Source organism: Choristoneura fumiferana, chromosome 29, assembly GCF_025370935.1.
Source record: "Choristoneura fumiferana chromosome 29, NRCan_CFum_1, whole genome shotgun sequence".
Lineage (NCBI taxonomy): Eukaryota > Metazoa > Arthropoda > Insecta > Lepidoptera > Tortricidae > Choristoneura > Choristoneura fumiferana.
This window is the reverse complement of record NC_133500.1, coordinates 7,906,182-7,925,744: the sequence shown is the minus strand read 5'-3', so window position 1 is coordinate 7,925,744 and position 19,563 is coordinate 7,906,182. Positions and strand designations below refer to the sequence as shown.

At 39.9% G+C, this 19,563-nt stretch overlaps 1 protein-coding gene across 1 annotated transcript in view; it reads right to left on the bottom strand.

Moving 5' to 3' along the window:
• Window positions 1-19,563, bottom strand: part of RyR (Ryanodine receptor) — a 206,817-nt gene that overhangs the window by 22,605 nt on the left and 164,649 nt on the right. Inside the window, 18 exon segments of the mRNA XM_074109940.1 lie at window positions 274-404; window positions 1,641-1,768; window positions 2,420-2,530; window positions 3,137-3,257; window positions 4,466-4,645; window positions 6,060-6,200; window positions 6,322-6,450; window positions 7,288-7,381; window positions 9,017-9,129; window positions 10,441-10,680; window positions 10,861-11,016; window positions 11,601-11,672; window positions 12,566-12,678; window positions 14,137-14,281; window positions 16,137-16,386; window positions 18,184-18,373; window positions 18,865-18,985; window positions 19,383-19,507. Of these exon segments, the coding sequence (XP_073966041.1) occupies window positions 274-404; window positions 1,641-1,768; window positions 2,420-2,530; window positions 3,137-3,257; window positions 4,466-4,645; window positions 6,060-6,200; window positions 6,322-6,450; window positions 7,288-7,381; window positions 9,017-9,129; window positions 10,441-10,680; window positions 10,861-11,016; window positions 11,601-11,672; window positions 12,566-12,678; window positions 14,137-14,281; window positions 16,137-16,386; window positions 18,184-18,373; window positions 18,865-18,985; window positions 19,383-19,507 (2,560 nt within the window).

The following is a 19,563-nucleotide window of genomic DNA, read 5'->3' as shown; positions in this document are numbered from 1 at the left end:
TTGTTACACAATTTACATAAGTATGCCAGATTTCAAGTCAATCCGACTACCTACTGGAAGTTGGTCGAATTTAGCTTGCAAGATTTGACTACAGACAAGACAGACAGACAAATGCTGGTAAAACTACGGATGTTTTTTCGCCAGTCTTGCTTGTTTAGTTATGTATTTAAATATGTTTATCCGTTGCCTAGTACTCATATTAACACAAGTTATGCTTACTTCGGGACTAAGCCAAATTGGTGTATAAGTTTTTTAGATTGTTTTTTATTGTACCTGGAGTGCGCCAAAGCCTGTTGGTTCTGCGTGCAAGGGCCCTGGATGACTTCAGTGAGGGTGTTGAACACCTGAGAGGCCACCTCGATAGCTTTGAAGAAGTTTGCCTTGCCGGCGGGGTCTATCAACTCCTATGGTGGAAAAAATACCGCTAGGATAAGTAGGTTTAATAAATTTTTTTTTATTCGACTGAATGGCAAACGAGCGAGTGGGTCTCCTGATGGTAAGAGATCACCACCGCCCATAAGCATCTGCTACACCAGGGGTATTGCATATGCGTTGCCAACCTAGAGGCCTAAGATGGGATACCTCAAGTGCCAGTAATTTCACCGGCTGTCTTACTCTCCACGCCGAAACACAACAGTGCAAGCACTGCTGCTTCACGGCAGGATTAGCGAGCAAGATGGTGGTAGCAATCCGGGCGGACCTCGCACAAGGTCCTTCCACCTGCAATCAAATTATATCATTGTGTACTAAATAAGTTTTACCCACATTTTTTTATGTATTACATTTTTGGACGGGCCATATAGCATGGAGAACGGATGGCCGTTGGGACTGAAAAGTTCTTGAATGGAGAACGCGGATCCGCAAGCGCAGCGTAGGACGTCCACCAACGAGATGGACGGATGACCTGGTTAAAGCCGCGGGTTCACGGTGGATGCAGGCCGCTGCCAACCAAAGCAACTGGAGGTCTATGGGGTTTATGGCCAACCGCGGACGTCTTACGTCATATATGATGATGATGAGACTTTATGAAATCAGTGCAGACTTGTCTTACGTTTTGCATTCGACGTGACAAGACAACTCACGACGGATGCTCATCAATTAGTCAATATTCTGATTCCTATAATCGTCATTATAGCGATATAGAATTGTTTAACGTTAGTTTTAACACATTTAAAAACAATTTGTATAAACTGTCCTGATTTTGAAGAATTAGCTTGTAGTCGTTGCACGTAATGTTGTGTAACGCTATGTATTATTGTGATTATTTGATATTGTAGTTTTAGTGAACTTACGCGTCCGTCATATTCAGCTGGGAGGCTGAATTTTTTTCATATTTTTAATTATAACGTGAACACTGTTTTGTCATATTATTTGTTCATGAGCTATGTATGACTGTTTGTGTTCCAAATAAATAAATAAATAAAAAATATTGTAGAAGTAGTAGTATAGGATATAGACACTGATTTTAGGCTGCGTTCTCGTGGAAATGCAGCCATAAAAGCCTTAACCTTTGGTATGCCGTGTTACAGATCCGTACCCGGCCTCGCCCCCAAAGTAATGTGTACCTTATGTTTACGTCATTAGAGTCCAATTTTCTTCGGATCTGTCACGCCCCCCCCTCCCCCCCAATGTAACAGTACCTTGCTCGAGTAGTGCCAGTAGAAGTCCATGATGGACTCCTGCAGTCTCAGCAAGTAATCGACGGTGCAGATGACCACGTTCACAGTAGTGGTGTTACCAGCTTGGGTACGCAGGTAGTTCTGCCATTCTGTACAAAAATGACAAATTGTTGATTGAACGATATAAAATAAGGCGAAAAAAAAGAAAAACTAAAAAGTGGAAGGGGGTTGATTGAAGGGGAAGGAGGGGAGGATTACGAGGGACTGAATAAGATAGGACAGTCAGAACAGCAAAAGTCAAAGTCCTTTTTATATTTAACTTGAAATGTTTGTGTGTAGTTTGCTAAGGTTAATTCTCAAAAGAAAAATGTGATTTGGCTGACCATGCAAAAAACACTCGGCAAAAAATAGTATTTTTGGTTCAACTTTAGAAAAAAAAATTTGGTTGCAAATTGAATTAACAGTTTTTTGAAAAATCTATATATTTGTCTCTTTCTAAACCGGTTTTCTGTACGGAGTAAGTATGTATGCCACTACTCACGTGTGACGTCACACGCTAATTTGTCTTTCTCAGCCCAATTTTAAATTTTAAAACTTTATAACTCTAAAAGATAACTTAAAAATTGTTTTTGTTCACACATTGACAAGATTTGATTTATACAAATAATTATATAGTCAAATACCGTCAAATGAAAATTCCCAATGTTTATATTATAGATGACATCGTCAACGCTAGCTAGTGTCGTAGCAGTTCTCTCTCCGAGGACTAGATGGCGCTGGGATCGTTAATAGATTCTTACCCAAGTTGTGTCCTTCGCATGTGAGTTGTATAAAACGGAACAAGGCGCAAGTGAACTCCGCATCGTGCATGTTTTTCTCTCCCGCCGCTCCCTCTAATCCCACGCCGAGGCCTGCGCGCAAACAAAACATTAAAAGTCATTTAATACTAGCTTTTACCCGCGGCTATGTTCACGTGAACCGTTAGGGCTGTTAGTTCAATTGAAATTCCAAGATTTTACTAAATTTCTACAAATATGACCGATGTCATATTTCATATTTCTAGACCTAACAGTGGGATCCCGTGTGAATATCGGGATAAAAAGTAGCTAATGAACTAGCTTTTCAGCGGGAACTATGTTAATTTTACAGGATAAAAACTATCATAATGTCCTTTCCAGGGTCTCAAACTATCTTCACACCAAATTTCGTTTAAATCAGTTCAGCGAGGTTCAGCGGTTTAAGTGTGAAGAGGTAACAGACAGACAGATATTCGCATTTATAATATTAGTATGGATTATCTCCCAATCTTTCTAGTCGTTTTAGCAGGTGTATCTATTTACCGACCCGATATTTCGTGTACACGCCCATAGAAACTCGCCTCAGTTTGACATGAGTTGGTATGGGCGAGTACACGAATAATCGGGTCGGTATTTCCATGTCGGTATTACCCGGCCGGTAAATAGTACACACACATTTACAAGCTATTGTATTTATAATATTAGAAGGATTTATTTTACCTTCAGCTTTTGTATTTCGCTCAAAGGCGTCCAAATCCAGCACAGAACACGAGTTCATGAGTCCAGCTATGGATGTGAAGAAACCCACGTCTTTCTTGTCTTTCAGATGGTTAAGCATTCCCTGAAAAAAAAAAATGTATAATGTCTTAAACTTTACTCCACTCTACTACTACCACTACTTGTGACCACGGCCACTGTAATGTTGCCGATACGTCAAGGTAAATATTACTCGTGTGTGTTAGCGTGATAAGTCCTGTGTCCAAATGCCAAACCAAATAACCAAAACTTCTTCTACAATCCAGTTAACCCAATATACAACCCACCATATAATAAATAGCTGAATAAGAACCGTAAGTAATAATAATAGTGGTAATAATGTATAAAATAAACCTGGCCAAATGCGAGGCGGATTAATATATAGGTATCTATTGATATCCAGTGTTAGCAGAGCCCACTCAAAAAAAAATTAAAATAATTTATTGAAATGTTAGACCTAATATCTGTTAGCATGGTTAAAAGTTGTCTTGTGTTGCTCTGAGGATAAACTCTGGTCGAGTTTGAAATGCATCAGTATTGTGTGGTGGTGGTGATAGTTGGATTTGTGTATGTTCTTACAGAGTGGAGGTGAAGGAGCCGCATGAACACACATTTGTTGCATAGACGTAGCTATCGTAACGTCGCGGGTTCATAGTCAATTTGAAATGTAGTTTTGCCCTTAGGAGCGCTTCGTTGCCCTCCCTAAACCTAGTGCCGGATTAAGACTAATTGATGCCCCAAGCAAAGCAATCCACGCCTGTGCCTCTCACCCTTCCATCCATAAGTAACCTAGTATTAATGTTTAAAAAAAATACATATTTATTGCAATGAAATAGATCATTACGTATGTACCTTAGAATATTTATAAAAGACTAGAGATACCTATGGGGAGTTTATTGCATAGGTACCATCAGCCAAATATGTGGTCTACCACCCAAAAGTTGATAATCGTTTGCATGTCATAAAACAATAATGCCAATAGACGTGTCTGTCAACTTGAAAGTTCGACTTTAGCGACATATTCATTTGATAGGAACTTGTTTAAAAATTGGTAGACCACTTATTTGGCTGATGGTACAATAACAATCTAAGCATTTTTAAAATTTATTTATTTAAATGTAACTTGCAACTTTTACGGGTATTAAATTCGCGGGATATAGTTTTTAAATCCATTTTTTTGGTGCTATTTATGGTGCCCCCCATGACGCGATGCCCTAAGCAATTGCTTAATTTGCTTATGGGCTAATCTAGCACTGCCTAAACCTGGCCCTGGGGATATATACTTTGGCTCACCATCTGTATGTCGATATTGCCGCCCCGCAGTATAGAGATGCCGAGCTGCAAAGTCTTCATGACCATGTCACTGGGTATGCCCTTGGAAGCGGAGATGTGGAGGAGGACCATCTCAGCAACTCCTCGGTCCGCGAGACGAGCCTGGTGGAAAAGCAGCTTCTGCTTCTCCATTTCTTGCTCCTGGACAGATGATGAGGTCAATTGATGAAATAAGGTTGTTTAACAAACAGCTGTTGTATTTTAGTGGAACTTTCCAACAGATGGCGCTAGTGTGTACAATTTAAACAAATTTAGTTTCGTTACCTTCCGTTAGATGTCACTCTCAGATGTCAACATTTTACATATGTACATACGTGCGATGTGGACTGTATTTTTTTACAATTGCTACCTCAGAACTTTACTCCAACATGTCGTATCGATCGATTAGATTGGAAAACTACATTTTTATTTGGAAAATACAAATACCAATCAGTTTTTTTTATACATCTAACAATTAAGACTGCGGATTTAAAAAGATAGGATTAGATAGGATAGGATGGGATTTTGAGTTCGAACTTATCAATGAACTAAAAAAAAATTAGTTGCTCACCCGCGACCTTATGATAGCTAAGTTTATGCAAGATATGCGTAATAACATAGATATTAGACATGCATATTATTTTTTTAGTTCATTGATACGGACCTCCGCAAAGTAACGCCTGATTCAATAAATTATTCTAACTTATATTTAACCTTACATACCATTAATATATCCATTGTAGTCTGCGTGCAATGAGACAAAAAGTTTTAATTGCTACCTACTGTAATCTCCTTTAATTATAGCTATAAAATAGTAACGTTAGTGAATGACTGACTGACAGACAGCATCAAGATCAAGACAGTCTAAAGTACTGGAGCTAGAGACAAATAGAGATTTTCGAAAATCCCATGAGATAGTAAACTAGCATTTTTTTGATTTTTACACGACGACGAATTCACGGGATAAAGCTAGTATATGTATGAAAAGAAAAGTCCTGGTTTATCTATCCCTGGTGAACATAGACCATAATTCTATCCTGGGAAAGTGGCAGAACCCCGTTAGTTCATCCTCATCATAATCATCAGTTAGAATATGTCCACCGCTGAAGGAAGGCCTCCCCCTTAGAACGCCACAATGAACGACAACTCGTCAACGGCATTCACCGGTTGCCCACAAGTCTCATAATGTCATCATTCCACCTAGTGGGAGGGGTCCAACCACAGATATAGATTACACTAGATAACGCAAACACCTCAATCTGTATGAAAACCGACCGTGTCACTTTTTTATATCTACTGTGACGTCTCAAGAGCGAATTAGCGATGTGAATTCCCCGATGTCCGCGCAAAATCGATTAATATGCGCCGCCCGCCCACGCCGTGGGGCTCGAGTCGGTCACTAGTCACGATTAGTCAGTTAGCGGTCAGTCTTTGTATGGGGCCAACCCCGACGTTTGGTCGGGGTTCGGACACGCGAAGTAGATGCATTTGCGGAATCTAGTGTAATTCTAAAGCTTCATGGTTGGCACTCGACCCCGTTAGTTATACTATTTTTTTATAAAACATACAAACTTACGTGTATACTAGCTTTGCCTTCGTCCTCGCCTCCCGCTTCGGCTTCCCCGCCCCCTTCCTCTTCTTCCCCGCCCCCCTCTTCTTCTTCTTCGCCGCAAGATTTCGCTATGATGTATGCGTATGACATGTACAGTGGATCCTCCTGTAAATTATAAAGGTTGTTTTTTAATTTAAATCAATAATCTTGTTACACCGCCACTGATAACAATACATAATAATTTGAAATATAATTGTTTGAAAGTACCCCTCCTCTGCCACATTACCTGCAAAGCACCAGAGCGCTCCGTCATTGCTCCACGGCAGAAGGTCGTTACTAACTGCGTGAGGGGATCCGGTTTGCCTTCCTCTTCTACCACATCGCTCTTCTTCAACTCTGCGTCTTCGAACGATTGCTGGAAAGTGTAAAAAGGATTAATCCTTCAATTGGCGACCGATCTCGAGAAGGTCTGGAACTAATTTCATACAACAATTGCGGATTAAAAAATATCACCCATTCAAGTCCTTGATAGTAGGTACACGGAAAATCACCAATAAATGGTCACATCTCCCTGGCAACCATAAAAAAAATACTTGACTGGCTGGTTACATTTGATGTAAAATTGCATTATAATACGAGTGCGTCAAAATATAAAAAAAAAAACAAACAAAATTATAAAGTAATCAAGCAAAAACTAATCAAATTAAATTCTTTTTTCCTCTTTTTTTTGAGTAAGTACTGTAGTGGACGGACGTTTCACAAGCCTAATAATATACTATTTAAATTAAAATCACTTCTTTAGGATATTTTCGTATGTATTTCAAATTCAACTACCTACGTTGGCAGCTCGGATACAAGTCTTCTATTTAACACCCTTGCGTCCGTTCCATATTATTATTCAAAAATGGAACTATGCTGCCAGCATCGAATCAACGGACACAAGAGGTTAGTACAGTACCAACAACTTTAGGAATTGGATTTTGCATGTTTTAGGTATTTCTATTCAAATTCTCACAGCCAAACCTCAGGATAAAATTAGTTTCATAATTAATTACGAGGAAAACGAGGCAGCGGAAGACCAAGATTGACCTATTTTAACCAGGTGAAATAAAGGGTGGGTGTCGTGTCGTATCAGGAAGTCAAACAGCTGGCCAAAGACCGTGCGGAGTGGCGATTACTCCACCGAGAAGAGCATAGCTCAAATTTAAGAATTTAAGAGGAAGAAGAATTAATTACAAGTTTTTTTGCTTACTGTTAAGTCTTCTATCATAACTTCTTGCCCGATGTTTTCTTCCTCCAGCCATAGCTCATAGTACGTTCTCGCAAATATGTTGATAGCGCGATGCCTGTCAAATAAAATAACTATGTTATAATATGTATTACTTAAACATAAATTAAACGGTTCAACTAACGATTATCCTACTAATATTATAAATGCGAAAGTTTGCGTGAGTGAGTGAGTGAGTGAGTATATTTGTTACTTCTTTACGCTGAAACGACTGGAGGGATTTGGATGAAATTTGGTATGTAGATAGCTGGACATCTGGAATGAAATATAGGCTACATTATATTCCGATATTCTCACGGGATAGGGATAAATCTCGAAACAACAACCACTGGGCTTAGAGTCACGTTTGACACGATTGTTTTAAATGTAACGTCAATGAAAACCACGGTTTAATTTTCGGGAATACCCAAGGGAATTTTTAAAAATCCCGAAATTCCAAATCAGCTGCTGGATCTAATGATTTACGTGTGCGAAGCTTCGGGAAAACATTAGGAAGTCTATACGAATACGTCACGATTATAATACTAGTTTCATTTGGGTGCCACTGTAGTGAACACACTCACCTTTGGAAAAGATCTTTCCCAAAAAAAAGAGCAAACTAGTCCGACCTCTCCTGTCTAATTTCTAATTTAAATATAAATGTTTGGTCATTATATAGCGGTCGTAAAACAGCGGTGAGTGACGTCAAAAGAACCTTGTCTAGAAAACAAGTTCATGCGGTTTGTCAGAGTGATTATTGACACCATTGTTTACATTGAGAATGTTCTTCACTGCTGTATTATGGCCGCTATATGCGAGCATCGCTATTCTAGGAAATCTGAGCTTAAGGGACCATGCCTCAGTTCAATATATCACAACTGACAAAGCACTGGTTAAAGACTTTAGTCTTAGGAGGACACTGATACATTTGGGGACAAAAAGATACATACCGACTTATTTTATAAAGATGCCTGGATCTCAAGCAAGCGACTGCCGCCCGCTTTCTAGCGGCGCATAGTACTCGCTTCCAGTTGTTAAGTCGCTGCGCCGGTTTAGTAGCCTGGTTTAGTAGTTAGTCCAGTGCAGCGTGCAAGTTGCAAGAACTGTTACCGTTAAGTAATTTAGGATACGGTTAGCGCTGCTATATTAATATTATTAGAGATTAAAAAACACTTACACATGCTCACAGATGATTAATGAAAAAAACACAATCAACTGATTGACATGGATGATGACACAAAGTAACATGTCTATATGTACATACAAAAAAATCCGGTTAACTGAGAGTCGCCATTATTTAATCATCATCATTATCATATCAGCCATAGACGTCTATTGTTGGAAATAGGCCTCCCTCATAGACCTCCAGTGGCTTCGGTTGGAAGCGGCCTGCGTCCACCATGAACCCGCAGCTTTAACCAGGTCATCCGTCCATCTCGTTGGTGGACATCCTATGCTGCACTTTGCGATCCGTGGTCTCCATGAGAGAACTTTTCGGTCCCAACGGCCATCTGTCAATCGGCCCATTGCCACTTCAACGAGCTAATTCGCTTGGCTCTGTCGCTCATCCTCGTTCTTCTACGTATTTCCTCATTTCTGATTCGATCCCGGTGAGAAACCCGACAAAATTTGGAAAGAATATTTTTTGAGTTTGATAGTTATTTGGATGTAGTTAGTAGACAGACACACATTAAATTTTGTCACACGATTGAACCTGGTCAGAGAGTGAAGAGAGAGCTGTCTGAAGCAAGCTATGACCGCGCGCTTGCGCTGTATCGAGACGACCGAGCGGTAAACGTTCTTGCTCATTTGTTGCGGGTGGTCGATCTATGCGTGGACACGGGTAAATAAATAAAAGGTATAACTCACTATTACATAAAATTTTACAGAGGAGAAATGCCGTTTAGGCTGTTTAGGACGCTGTTTAAGAGGAAGTGTGATGAAAATAGTAGATTGTACAACAAGAACATAAAATGAGCCATTTTACCCAAGACGTTCATATAGCCACCCGAGCCGGTACGGCGAGGGTGGATAGACACGTCGAGGAGAAAATGGGTTTAATGCTCGAGTTTTACACTCTGTTTTTCACTTCGACTGCGAGGAAATGAAATAGCAACAGTGGAAAATATTGTTCACTTACTATGTACTTTTCATTTTCATGCATTACTATATAATTATATTTTTTCAGTTGTATTGATTTATTTTGATCGATTTTTATTTCTATATAAATTAAAAATGATTAAAAAAATACGTAGAAACTTTTTGTTTATGGCTATTTACACCTTTCCTTGGTCTTAGACGAAGATTTTACTTTATGCACTAGAGCATGAAAAGTCATTTTATGTCGCCAAGATCCAGCATAAACACGAACTTTACGAGCATGAGATGTGAAAAGTATATTTTATAAAAATGTTGCTGCGAAAACATGTATTTTTCTACTGTACCTATTACTATCAACTGGACCAACAGCTGCGCCACAGCTCTGCCGCACTTCTTGGCCACGCCTCTGCTCTTACAAGTGCTACAGTCCAGTTCATAAACTTCTGAGCAAAAATTTTACCAAAAATATCTGAACACGACTTTATTGTCAACGGCAAAGAAGCGTGTTCAGATATTTTTGATCAAATTTTTGCTCACTAGTTTATGTACTCGACTGTACGATTCTACATAATTGTCTCTTTTTGTAGAAAGTTAACAACATTAAAATTTTATTAACTGACAACATAAAAAAAAACAATATCGGTCAAAGTAATTTTTGCGTATTTTTTCCTAAATAACTCAAATCATTTATTAACAATTATTTATTAAATATTGTCCTTATTATTAAATAATAAATAAATATTTTTTTAAAAAAACGACCTCCGTTACTACCGTTACCCTTTGATATCTACATAGGTACTAAACTGCATGTTTCTTACATCAAAACGGCGCACAAAAACAGTTCACAGCGCGGTTTTGTGAACAGTTCACATAGTTTGTTGACGTCCATGACAGGGGTTGTGTCAAAGTAATATTGATGATTGATGCGCCGCGCGTTTTGTTCCAAACAGCCAGTCTAGTGCCGTACGGTACATAGATGTCGATGCCTTTACCCTAACTTCCAAGTGTGCTCATGATACAGAACCAAAGGAAACTCACCATATGCAATCCGAAAAGAACTTTGCTCATAGCCACGATCCTTTCCACTGTGTCGTCGATGATCTTGGCCTTGTTTTCTGGCGTGTTCTCAGTTATCGTGGTTTTGCTCTTCGACCCCAGTTTGCTGTACAGGTAGTGTTGCCAGGACATCTCGTCCGCCGGGTCGATTTTGTCAGGGAGTGTCAGTTGGATCTTGGCGAACTCGGCTACGTCTTGCTCTGACATTTTCTGTAAAAAAGGCTAAGTTGTACCGCAAGATAAAACAATGCCAAAGTAGAAACGGACTAGCATAAAACGAGTTTTGTACTACTGCACTGAAAAAAATAAAATTTCACTAGCTGTCAAAAATATGGTTCGACTAATTTTTATTTATTTCATGAATCCTAGTTCGTAGTCCTTGGTCCCCTATCAGCTGTTAACAGTTCACCTACTCGATACTCGATGGCTACACTAGCTCTTGCTACCAGCGAAAAAGTTCCAGCTCACTGGCAGGAGACGCTTGAGGCAGGCCACCATCAGCGAGGCCTGGACTTCTTTGTCCTTGTCGCGCTTCTTGTCGCGGTGCTTCTTCTTTTTCTGTGGATTGGAGTTTTGTGAGTCATTTTATTATGTCACTAGAGTAGAGGCCATCAGCAGAAGACTAACCTTACGGAGTAAATCATTTACAAGATACGGAGATCAGCGTATCATCGATATATATACTTGTAGGAGTGAAAAAAATGATTAAATCATCTTGGATTTCTTTTATGGAATAGAGGTATGGGGTTTATTAAAATCCTGCAATTTAATATTACAAATGCGAAAGTTCATGAGCGTGCGTGTGTCTGTATGTTTGTTACTCCTTTACGCTAATACAGGTGGTCAGATTTGGATGAAATTTGGTATGTAGATAGTTGGACGTCTAGAATAACACATAGGCCACTTTTTATCCCGACATTAACATGAGATCGGGATAACATCTCGAAATTTTAACCGCTGAGTTTAGAAACCAGAAATTTGGCGTAGGGATTTTATGTGCAACGTTAATCAAATCCATGATGTTGGTAATTCCCTTGGGGATTTGTCAAAATCCCGGAATTTAGTTCACTTGCTGGGTCTAATGGTTTACGCGTGCGACGCCGCGGGCAAAGTCTAGTAAGAAATATTTATATTCAACTAACCTTTCCACCGCCCTGCGGTGCCCCATCAACCACTGTGGTCACTCTCCTCGTGGCTGTTGGCATGATCAGGACCTGTTATGTGAAAATATAAGTTAATTGCCGCTGTTTCTACCAGAGCAGTGCTGTGCGAGGATAGTTAAATGAAGCGTTTTTAGGGTTCCGGAGCCAAAATGGCAAAAACGGAAAGTTATAAAGTTTCGCCATGTCTGTCTGTCTGTCTGTCTGTCCGTCCGCGGCTTTGCTCAGGGACTATCAATGCTAAAAAGCTGTAATTTTGCACGAATATATATATACACTATGCCGATAAAATAGTACAATAAAAAAAAAATTTTTTTTAGGGTACCTCCCATAGACGTAAAGTGGAGGTGTTTTTTTTTTCTCATCCAACCCTATAGTGTGGGGTATCGTTGGATAATAGGTCTCTTAGGGGTTTGCTACGGCGGTTTTTTAATTCAGTGATATGTTTGCGAAATATTCAACTTTAAAGTGCAAATTTTCTTAAAACAGGGCGTCCCCCCGCTCTAAAATCTAAACCAGTGGGTGGAAACATTTTAAAAAATTCACAATGGTAGTAAGTATATCAAACTTACAAGGGAAACTATAGCGGCTCAGTTTGCTTGAGAATTATTAGTAGTTTAAGAATAAATAGCAGCCTAAAGTATAAAATATACCTAAACTTGGAAGATTGCATATAAAATACGAAATCCTTAGAAAAATATTACTTAATTTTTTCGTAATGGCTACAGAACCCTATTTTGGGCGTGTCCGACACGCTCTTGGCCGGTTTTTATTGGTTCATGACAAACACATTCCTCGCAAAAGAGCCTCGCACACGGACACTCGCTCTGGTGGAAACACAGCCTTAATTTTCGGCCTCAGCTTATTTTTTGTGGTTTTTTCAACGGTTACAGGAGAGTATAAGCCATAAAAAAGTTACAAAATTAAACAGTTTTCAAATAACTAACCATGTTGTCGATTTCGTTGGCGGATATGAAGTTCTGTTCCTCCTTCAGGAAGTACTGGCTCTTGGACCAGATGTTGAATATCTCTGCGACGTGGTTGTACAGTTCTTCGGCCTCTGTAGGGGCATACAAATAAAATCGTCATAAAGACTAATATTACAATAGGATTAATGTTAAGTAACGTTGGTTACGAACCGTGCTAGTGGGCATATTCTCATACTACTTCTAATACAAAGAATATATTTTTGCCAGACACGTTCCCGTTACGATCATGGTACGATACGGTGTAACGGGTAGAGACCTTTAGAGTATTCTTGTCTAGGCCACGATAAAGTTCTGAGGGTATAAATCCTACTTCTAATATATAAAATTCTCGGCTCAAAAATGTTTGTGACCAAACTCTTTGTGTATATTCGGTAGGTCTGAAAATAGGATGTAAACTATTTTGCATACTTCTACGCGGACGGACAACAACAGCTAGTAATATTATAAGTGGGAAAGTTTGTGTATGTTTGTTACCTTTTCACATTATAATAGTTAAGACGGATTTGGATGTAATTTAGTAGCTGAATGTGGGGAATCGGGGAATTATTAAATTGGAAAAATATTTAGAAATTGAAATTTACTTAGGTGTATCAATTGTGGCAATAACTTGTAGGTACGAATATGAAAATAGGTTGACAATGCAAGTACAGCCAGCTAAAATAGTTTCTACTGTTTTTTTTTTAACAAAATGTTGTTATGTGTGTAAAATTACGAGTACCTACCTATTGCGATATCTGCAAAGTATAAAATAAAGTCTCATCCCGCCGTCTTTACGCTTACTCGTAGACCAGGGGTCACCAAATCGCGGACCGCAAGCCTATTTTGTGCAGAGAAAGTAGTAAGTTTGTGTAAACAGTAACTTGTATTATTGAGTACGTAATTTAATATTTCACATTGATATGTTAAAGACCCTTGTTAGTTTTTGAAAATAACATTTACGTATCTAAGAAACTCAAGTAGAAACTGACCGCGATGGTATTTTTACTTTAAACAACGGATCCCCAAAGGAACTAATTCGTGATCCCTGGCTTAGACCTTTTAAACTAAGCGACGGATTAAATGCGGTGTACGCCATGACTTCGCGCGGGTGTAGTTTTCGGGAAATGGAGCCGCAAAATGTGAAGTGCCTTAGATAAGAGATCTTTTTTTACAAGCTTTTATTTAGTTTCACCTGACCCGTTGTCTGTCTGTCTGACTGTCTGCCTGTCTGTCCTGTCCGTAATCAAATCTTGCAAGTTAAATTCGACCAACTTCCAGTAGCTAGATTGACTTGAGGTATACTTATGTAAATTGCGTGACAATACAATAATCTGCTAGTGACATCCTGGTAGTCCAGCCAGGAACGTCTCCGCAGGCCGGACCTCTTCAGCGGTTAATGGCATCGACATGAAATTTGGTATGCAAATATGGCAATGCATGTACAGTCAACAAAAAGTACAGTCAGCAGAAAAAGAATGAATGTTTATCAAAAACTTATTTTAAATTGTGTCCGAGCAAAGCCGGGGCGGGTAGTTAGTAACATTACTGACCGTTGATGTTGTTCCGTAGCCAGTGGTTCCTCTGAAGGTCGACATACTTGATCAGCAGCGGATAGAACGAGTAGATGTCCCGCACCAGAAGCTGCCAGTCTTCCTGGATCTGGGACTCCACTTGCGAGGTGTCGTCCGTAGAAGACTGTGGGAAATTTATCGTTTTACTACAGGATGTAACTCCATGACTCGTGATCAGCGTTCAGTTCAGTGACCTCAATCATTATGCTAGTATGGATATTGTCACTACTTTGAAAAAATATCGTATCTTAAATTAATACGTCATCAAAATACAAAATACCCTTGAAATGATGTTAATAAAGTTCACTTAGAAAAATTAACGATTTTTTATCGCTTTTAAGTTTAAGTTAATGCTTTCGCGTTTTAAGTAAATGCTTTTACCATTGAATATAGTTCCTTTGAAATGTATAGAAAAAAAATCACATAAGGTTTTAAAATAAAAATGTGAGTTTATAATATTTATCTTATTATAGTTTATATTATTGTTACGGCGGTGGGTTAGGTGGAAACTTTGATCGTGCTTTTCGACCCATTGGAGGCGTTTTCAGTAGGCTGGAATACGGTTTCAGGCCGTTTCAGAGGATGCTCTATCACATATTAGTTTATCAAAATTTCACCCAAGTTGCCGTCGTTTTCAGGCGCCTGAAACATGTTTTCAGTCCGTTTCAGGCCACCCTCTATCCGATGACGCCATAACCTGAAAACCCGTTTTCAGGCGTTTTCAGGACCCCTTATGGGCCTTTGAAGTACATTTCAGTATATGGCGAAATTTCCAATAGGAGTGAAAGAGATAGCACGATTAGAAAGAGACAGCTATACTGAGAACATTCGAGAAGGTGTGTGACAAGGATAGCCTATATGTGTGAGAGAAACAGACTGATGATCCTGTTTCCGGAATATTCTAGTAACTGTGTGAGAGAGATAGCACATGAAAGAGACAGACACTCTACTCGTTTCCGGAACATTCGAGATGTAGGTATGACGTCCTAGCTGGACTGTTCTCGAACTTTGTGGACCGATTCACCGGGGGTATATAAGCCGGGTGAGGTTGCGGCGGAGGACAGTTTCGAATGCGATACCGAGCGATAAACATCGAAGAGAATCAAAGCGACTTGTAAGTGAGTTTCCGAGTGCGAAATTACCGTGAACTGTTTTTAAGTGTTTTGTAAAGTTAAGTAACATTGTGAAAATAAATCCTACTCTTATTCATCGGTGTTAAAAGTGCTTTTCAATCACGAACCCACCCCACGAACGTAACATTATTATATAAGTAAATTCAATTTACTGAATACTGAAATTAAATTTCATGATATTCTTTTTTTTGTACTATTTACTTTCCTCACAGTCGAAATGAAAAGTAGAGTGTCTAACTCGGGTGAAATAACCCATTTCCCCTCGAACTATTTCAGGTGAAATGGGTCACTTTCCACCCTTGGTTATCAATCTACTATTTCACACCTCTTCTTCAGAAAAGTAACTTTTCCTCCCTGATGAGAGGGAGCAAAGTGCAACTTTTCTGTTCAAGGTTTTTCCAAGTATTTTATTGCGAATCCCATTTTTTGAAGTTGATAATTGTAAAGCCACGCCTTTTTCTATGCTGGTTGTTCTTTAATAATATTTAGTTTTTTTTTCAAGTTTCTTAATGCTCGGTGTGAATAGCTGTATGAGCCACTTGGGAGCAAAATTATTTTCATCTTGGGCGTTAACACTTGAGCCCCTCATTACGCTAAATAGAATAGTAGAATCCTTCGCTACATTCTGGAGTCAATGTACGCCCTCGCCGTAAATACACCGTTTTGCTGCCTTGTGACACAAATAACTATTCTTTGCAGGTTGCTGATTCCCTGACGATGTTTTCCTTCACCGCAAAAGTCATGGCAAATTTCAAATATAATTTCGCACACAAATGTAACTCCATCGGTGACCTTTATTTTCTGACGAAGAACTTCGTTATTTACTTAATGCATATATGTACTAACCTTAATAAAACCTCTCAAGCTCTCCTCCTTATGGAACATAGTGTCCGTTCGTTTCCGGACCCTCTCAGCGAGGGGCAGGAAGGAGTCCCTTAGGAGCTCCTCGGAACTGTTGATGATAATCTGCTGGGTATAAGTCGCTATCCTTGTCATCCAGGGAGCGTTTTCATTGCCGATGTTCTTTTTGATGAGTTTGAGCACGTTTTTGAGCAGCTGGTTCATGTGATCCGCTGTTACCATGGTTACGTGGTTGCTGGGAAGATAAATGTTTGGTTAAGGTTGAACGGTGTGTTAAGTTGTCCTACAATGAACCCTTCCGTCCATGGATCTGCATCCAAGGGAGGGAAGGGGGGGGGGGGGTTATGAGGGCTCATGACCTGTGCCCTGGGCTGGGTCTAAGGCAACAGCCGATAATTGATTTTGTTATTTGATTTAAGTTGCCTTGTGTAATCTAGTCCTTACTTCGTTCTGTTGAAAAGATTGCTGGTTGCAGGTGGTAGGACCTTGTGCAAGGTCCGCCCGGATTGCTACCACCATCTTGCTCGCTAATCCTGCCGTGAAGCAGCAGTGCTTACACTGTTGAGTTTCGGCGTGGAGAGTAACACAGCCGGTGAAATAACTGGCACTTGAGGTATCCCATCTTAGGCCTCTAGGTTAGCAACGCATCTGCAATACCCCTGGTGTTGCAGATGTTTATGGGCGGTGGTGATCTCTTACCATCAGGAGACCCACTTGCTCGTTTGCCATCCAGTCAAAAAAAAATGGTAGAGACCGCTCTGACACGATAAGCCTATTGCTAACCTTGTTATTTTATCTCTGCATACCTATTTCTGTATCTTCTTCTGTACTACCTATTTCATACATAACAATTGTGGCCATACCCTGGAACCCTGCCTATACTATACAATGACTCTTTATTGTACTATCGGACCAACTGTACCGTGACCGACAATACAATACAATACAATACAAATATTCTTTATTGCACACCATAAAGCAGTAAAAAAAAAAAAACCTATAATATAAACACTTAGATTCACGGTAGACAATAGGCGGTCTTATCGCTTAAAAGCGATCTCTTCCAGACAACCATTTGGGTACAAGAAATTATATATGTTACAAAAATAGGTGGCGACTGTACCTTTTCGTAGAAGAGTCATAGTGACATCGTATTGCTTGACAAGAGAATTCGCTGTGACACTTATTATGCGAACCTTCTGTTAACCACATTAAATGCAAATAAATAAATTAATGAATGAACGTTCTACGGTGGCTCAGGAATCAAACGGTTCGACTGTACACCACAAATAGTCAGCGATACAAAAAGCACGTACCATCCATCCATCCCAGCCTATAAACGTCCCACTGCTGGGCACAGGCCTCCTCTCAGAACAAGAGGGCTTGGGCCATAATTCCCACGCGGGCCCAGTGCGGATTGGGAACTTCACACGCACCATTGAATTGCTTCGCTGGTTTGTGCAGGTTTCCTCACGATGATTTCCTTCACCGCAAAGCTCGTGGTAAATTTCAAATGTAATTCCGCACATGAATTTCGAAAAACTCAGAGGTGCGAGCCGGGGTTTGAACCCACGACCCTCTGCTTGAGAGGCGATAGGTCAAACCACTAGGCCACCACGGCTTATTAAAAAGCACGTACACAAAGAGAAAATTACAAGGTAAGCAATAGGCGGCCTTATCGCTTTAATACCAGGGTGCATTATATTGTAAGTGCAATAAGTCCAATGTATTTTATGTTTTTGCAAAATAAATAAATATTGTTTTTTTTTTATTTCACTGGATGGCAAACGAGCAAGTGGGTCTCCTGATGGTAAGAGATCACCACCGCCCATAAACATCTGCAACACCAGGGGTATTGCAGATGCGTTGCCAATCTAGAGGCCGAAGATGGGATACCTCAAGTGCCAGTTATTTCACCGGCTATCTTACTCTCCACGCAAGCACTGCTGCTTCACGGCAGGATTAGCGAGCAAGATGGTGGTAGCAATCCGCACAAGGTCCACCTGCGAGAATACTGAAGAAATATGTTTACCCTCCCGTCGGCGTCACATTGTCTGGTCCCTGCGCCCACCAGAAAGGCAGATACGAGCACAATAAAGGCAGCACCACGTCTATGATATGAGGCGCTTCGTTGTAGGTCTTGTCGGACTCCACGAACTGGTCCACCTCGCCGAGTATCGTCTCCAGCGTCGGCATTGATTGCTCCATCTTGGCCATAATGTCTGTGGAATGAATTTGAACGACCGGATAGTTCAGTGGTTAGAGAAACTGACTACGAACAACATTTTAACCTTTTTGAGTTTCAACCTTGCGCAAAGTCCAACCACAAAGTCCATTTTACCTTTTTTGAAAGAAAGAAAGAACATGATTTATTTATAACAGCAGTGACACATTACACAGGTTAGAAAAATTAGCTCAGCATATCGATGGTTGAAAACCAGCACTTGGTCTTCCGCCGGACCACAGAAGAGTGAAATTAGTTTCCAACCTTGCGCAAAGTCCTACCACAAAGTCCATTTTAGCCTTTTTAGTTTCCAACCTTGCGCCAAGTCCATTTTAGCCTTTTTGGTTTCCAACCTTGCGCAAAGTCCAACCATAAAGTGTATTTTAGCCTTTTTGGTGTCTAACCTTCCACAAAGTCCTAGCACATATTTCTCTTTAGTTTCAAGCATAGCTATCAAGGTCCTATCAAGCCATCATTGGCCTTTCCTACCTTGGGCTTCCAGCGAGTGATCGGCGATACGGTTGAGCAGCGAGAACTGGTTGTGCTTGTTGAGATGCGGCTCCAGGAATGCCACCGGGAATGTGGAGCTGAACGCGCCGAGACATGAGCCCTGCACACAAACGATTAAAATAAGCATGTAGGTAGGGTAAATCGTCAATTACTGGCCACCTTACACTAAAAATGAATTATAGTCACGTATAAACAGAGCTCATTCTTAGTATTAGGTGCCAATTACTGGCCAGTGGCCACCCTTCAATAAAGCCACCTTATACTAAAATGAATTCTGGTCACCTATAAGTATAAGTATAAAATTCATTTTTATAAGGTGGCCAGTAATTGACGATTTACCCTATATCTCTTTACCTTACTAAAATTAAAAAGGTGAAAGTTTTTGAGTGCGTGTGTGTAACCAAAATATATCAGTTTAAATCTTGGCTAATGCACTAGAAAAACTTTATGATTTTTTAAATAGTATATGAAATAAAAAGAATAGTCTTGTGGCTTACCAAAGCAGGTTTGTGTCGCTCTATCTCTGTCTTAAGATATTTCCGGTCGTGCGTAAGACCGACATCAGTGCCGAGCGTGTACATGGAACCCAGGATCTTGTATGACGCCACTTGGATTTCGTCAACTGAAAAAAAAAAAGAAATTTTAACCGCCGCCTTTTATTATTTAGACATTTCTATT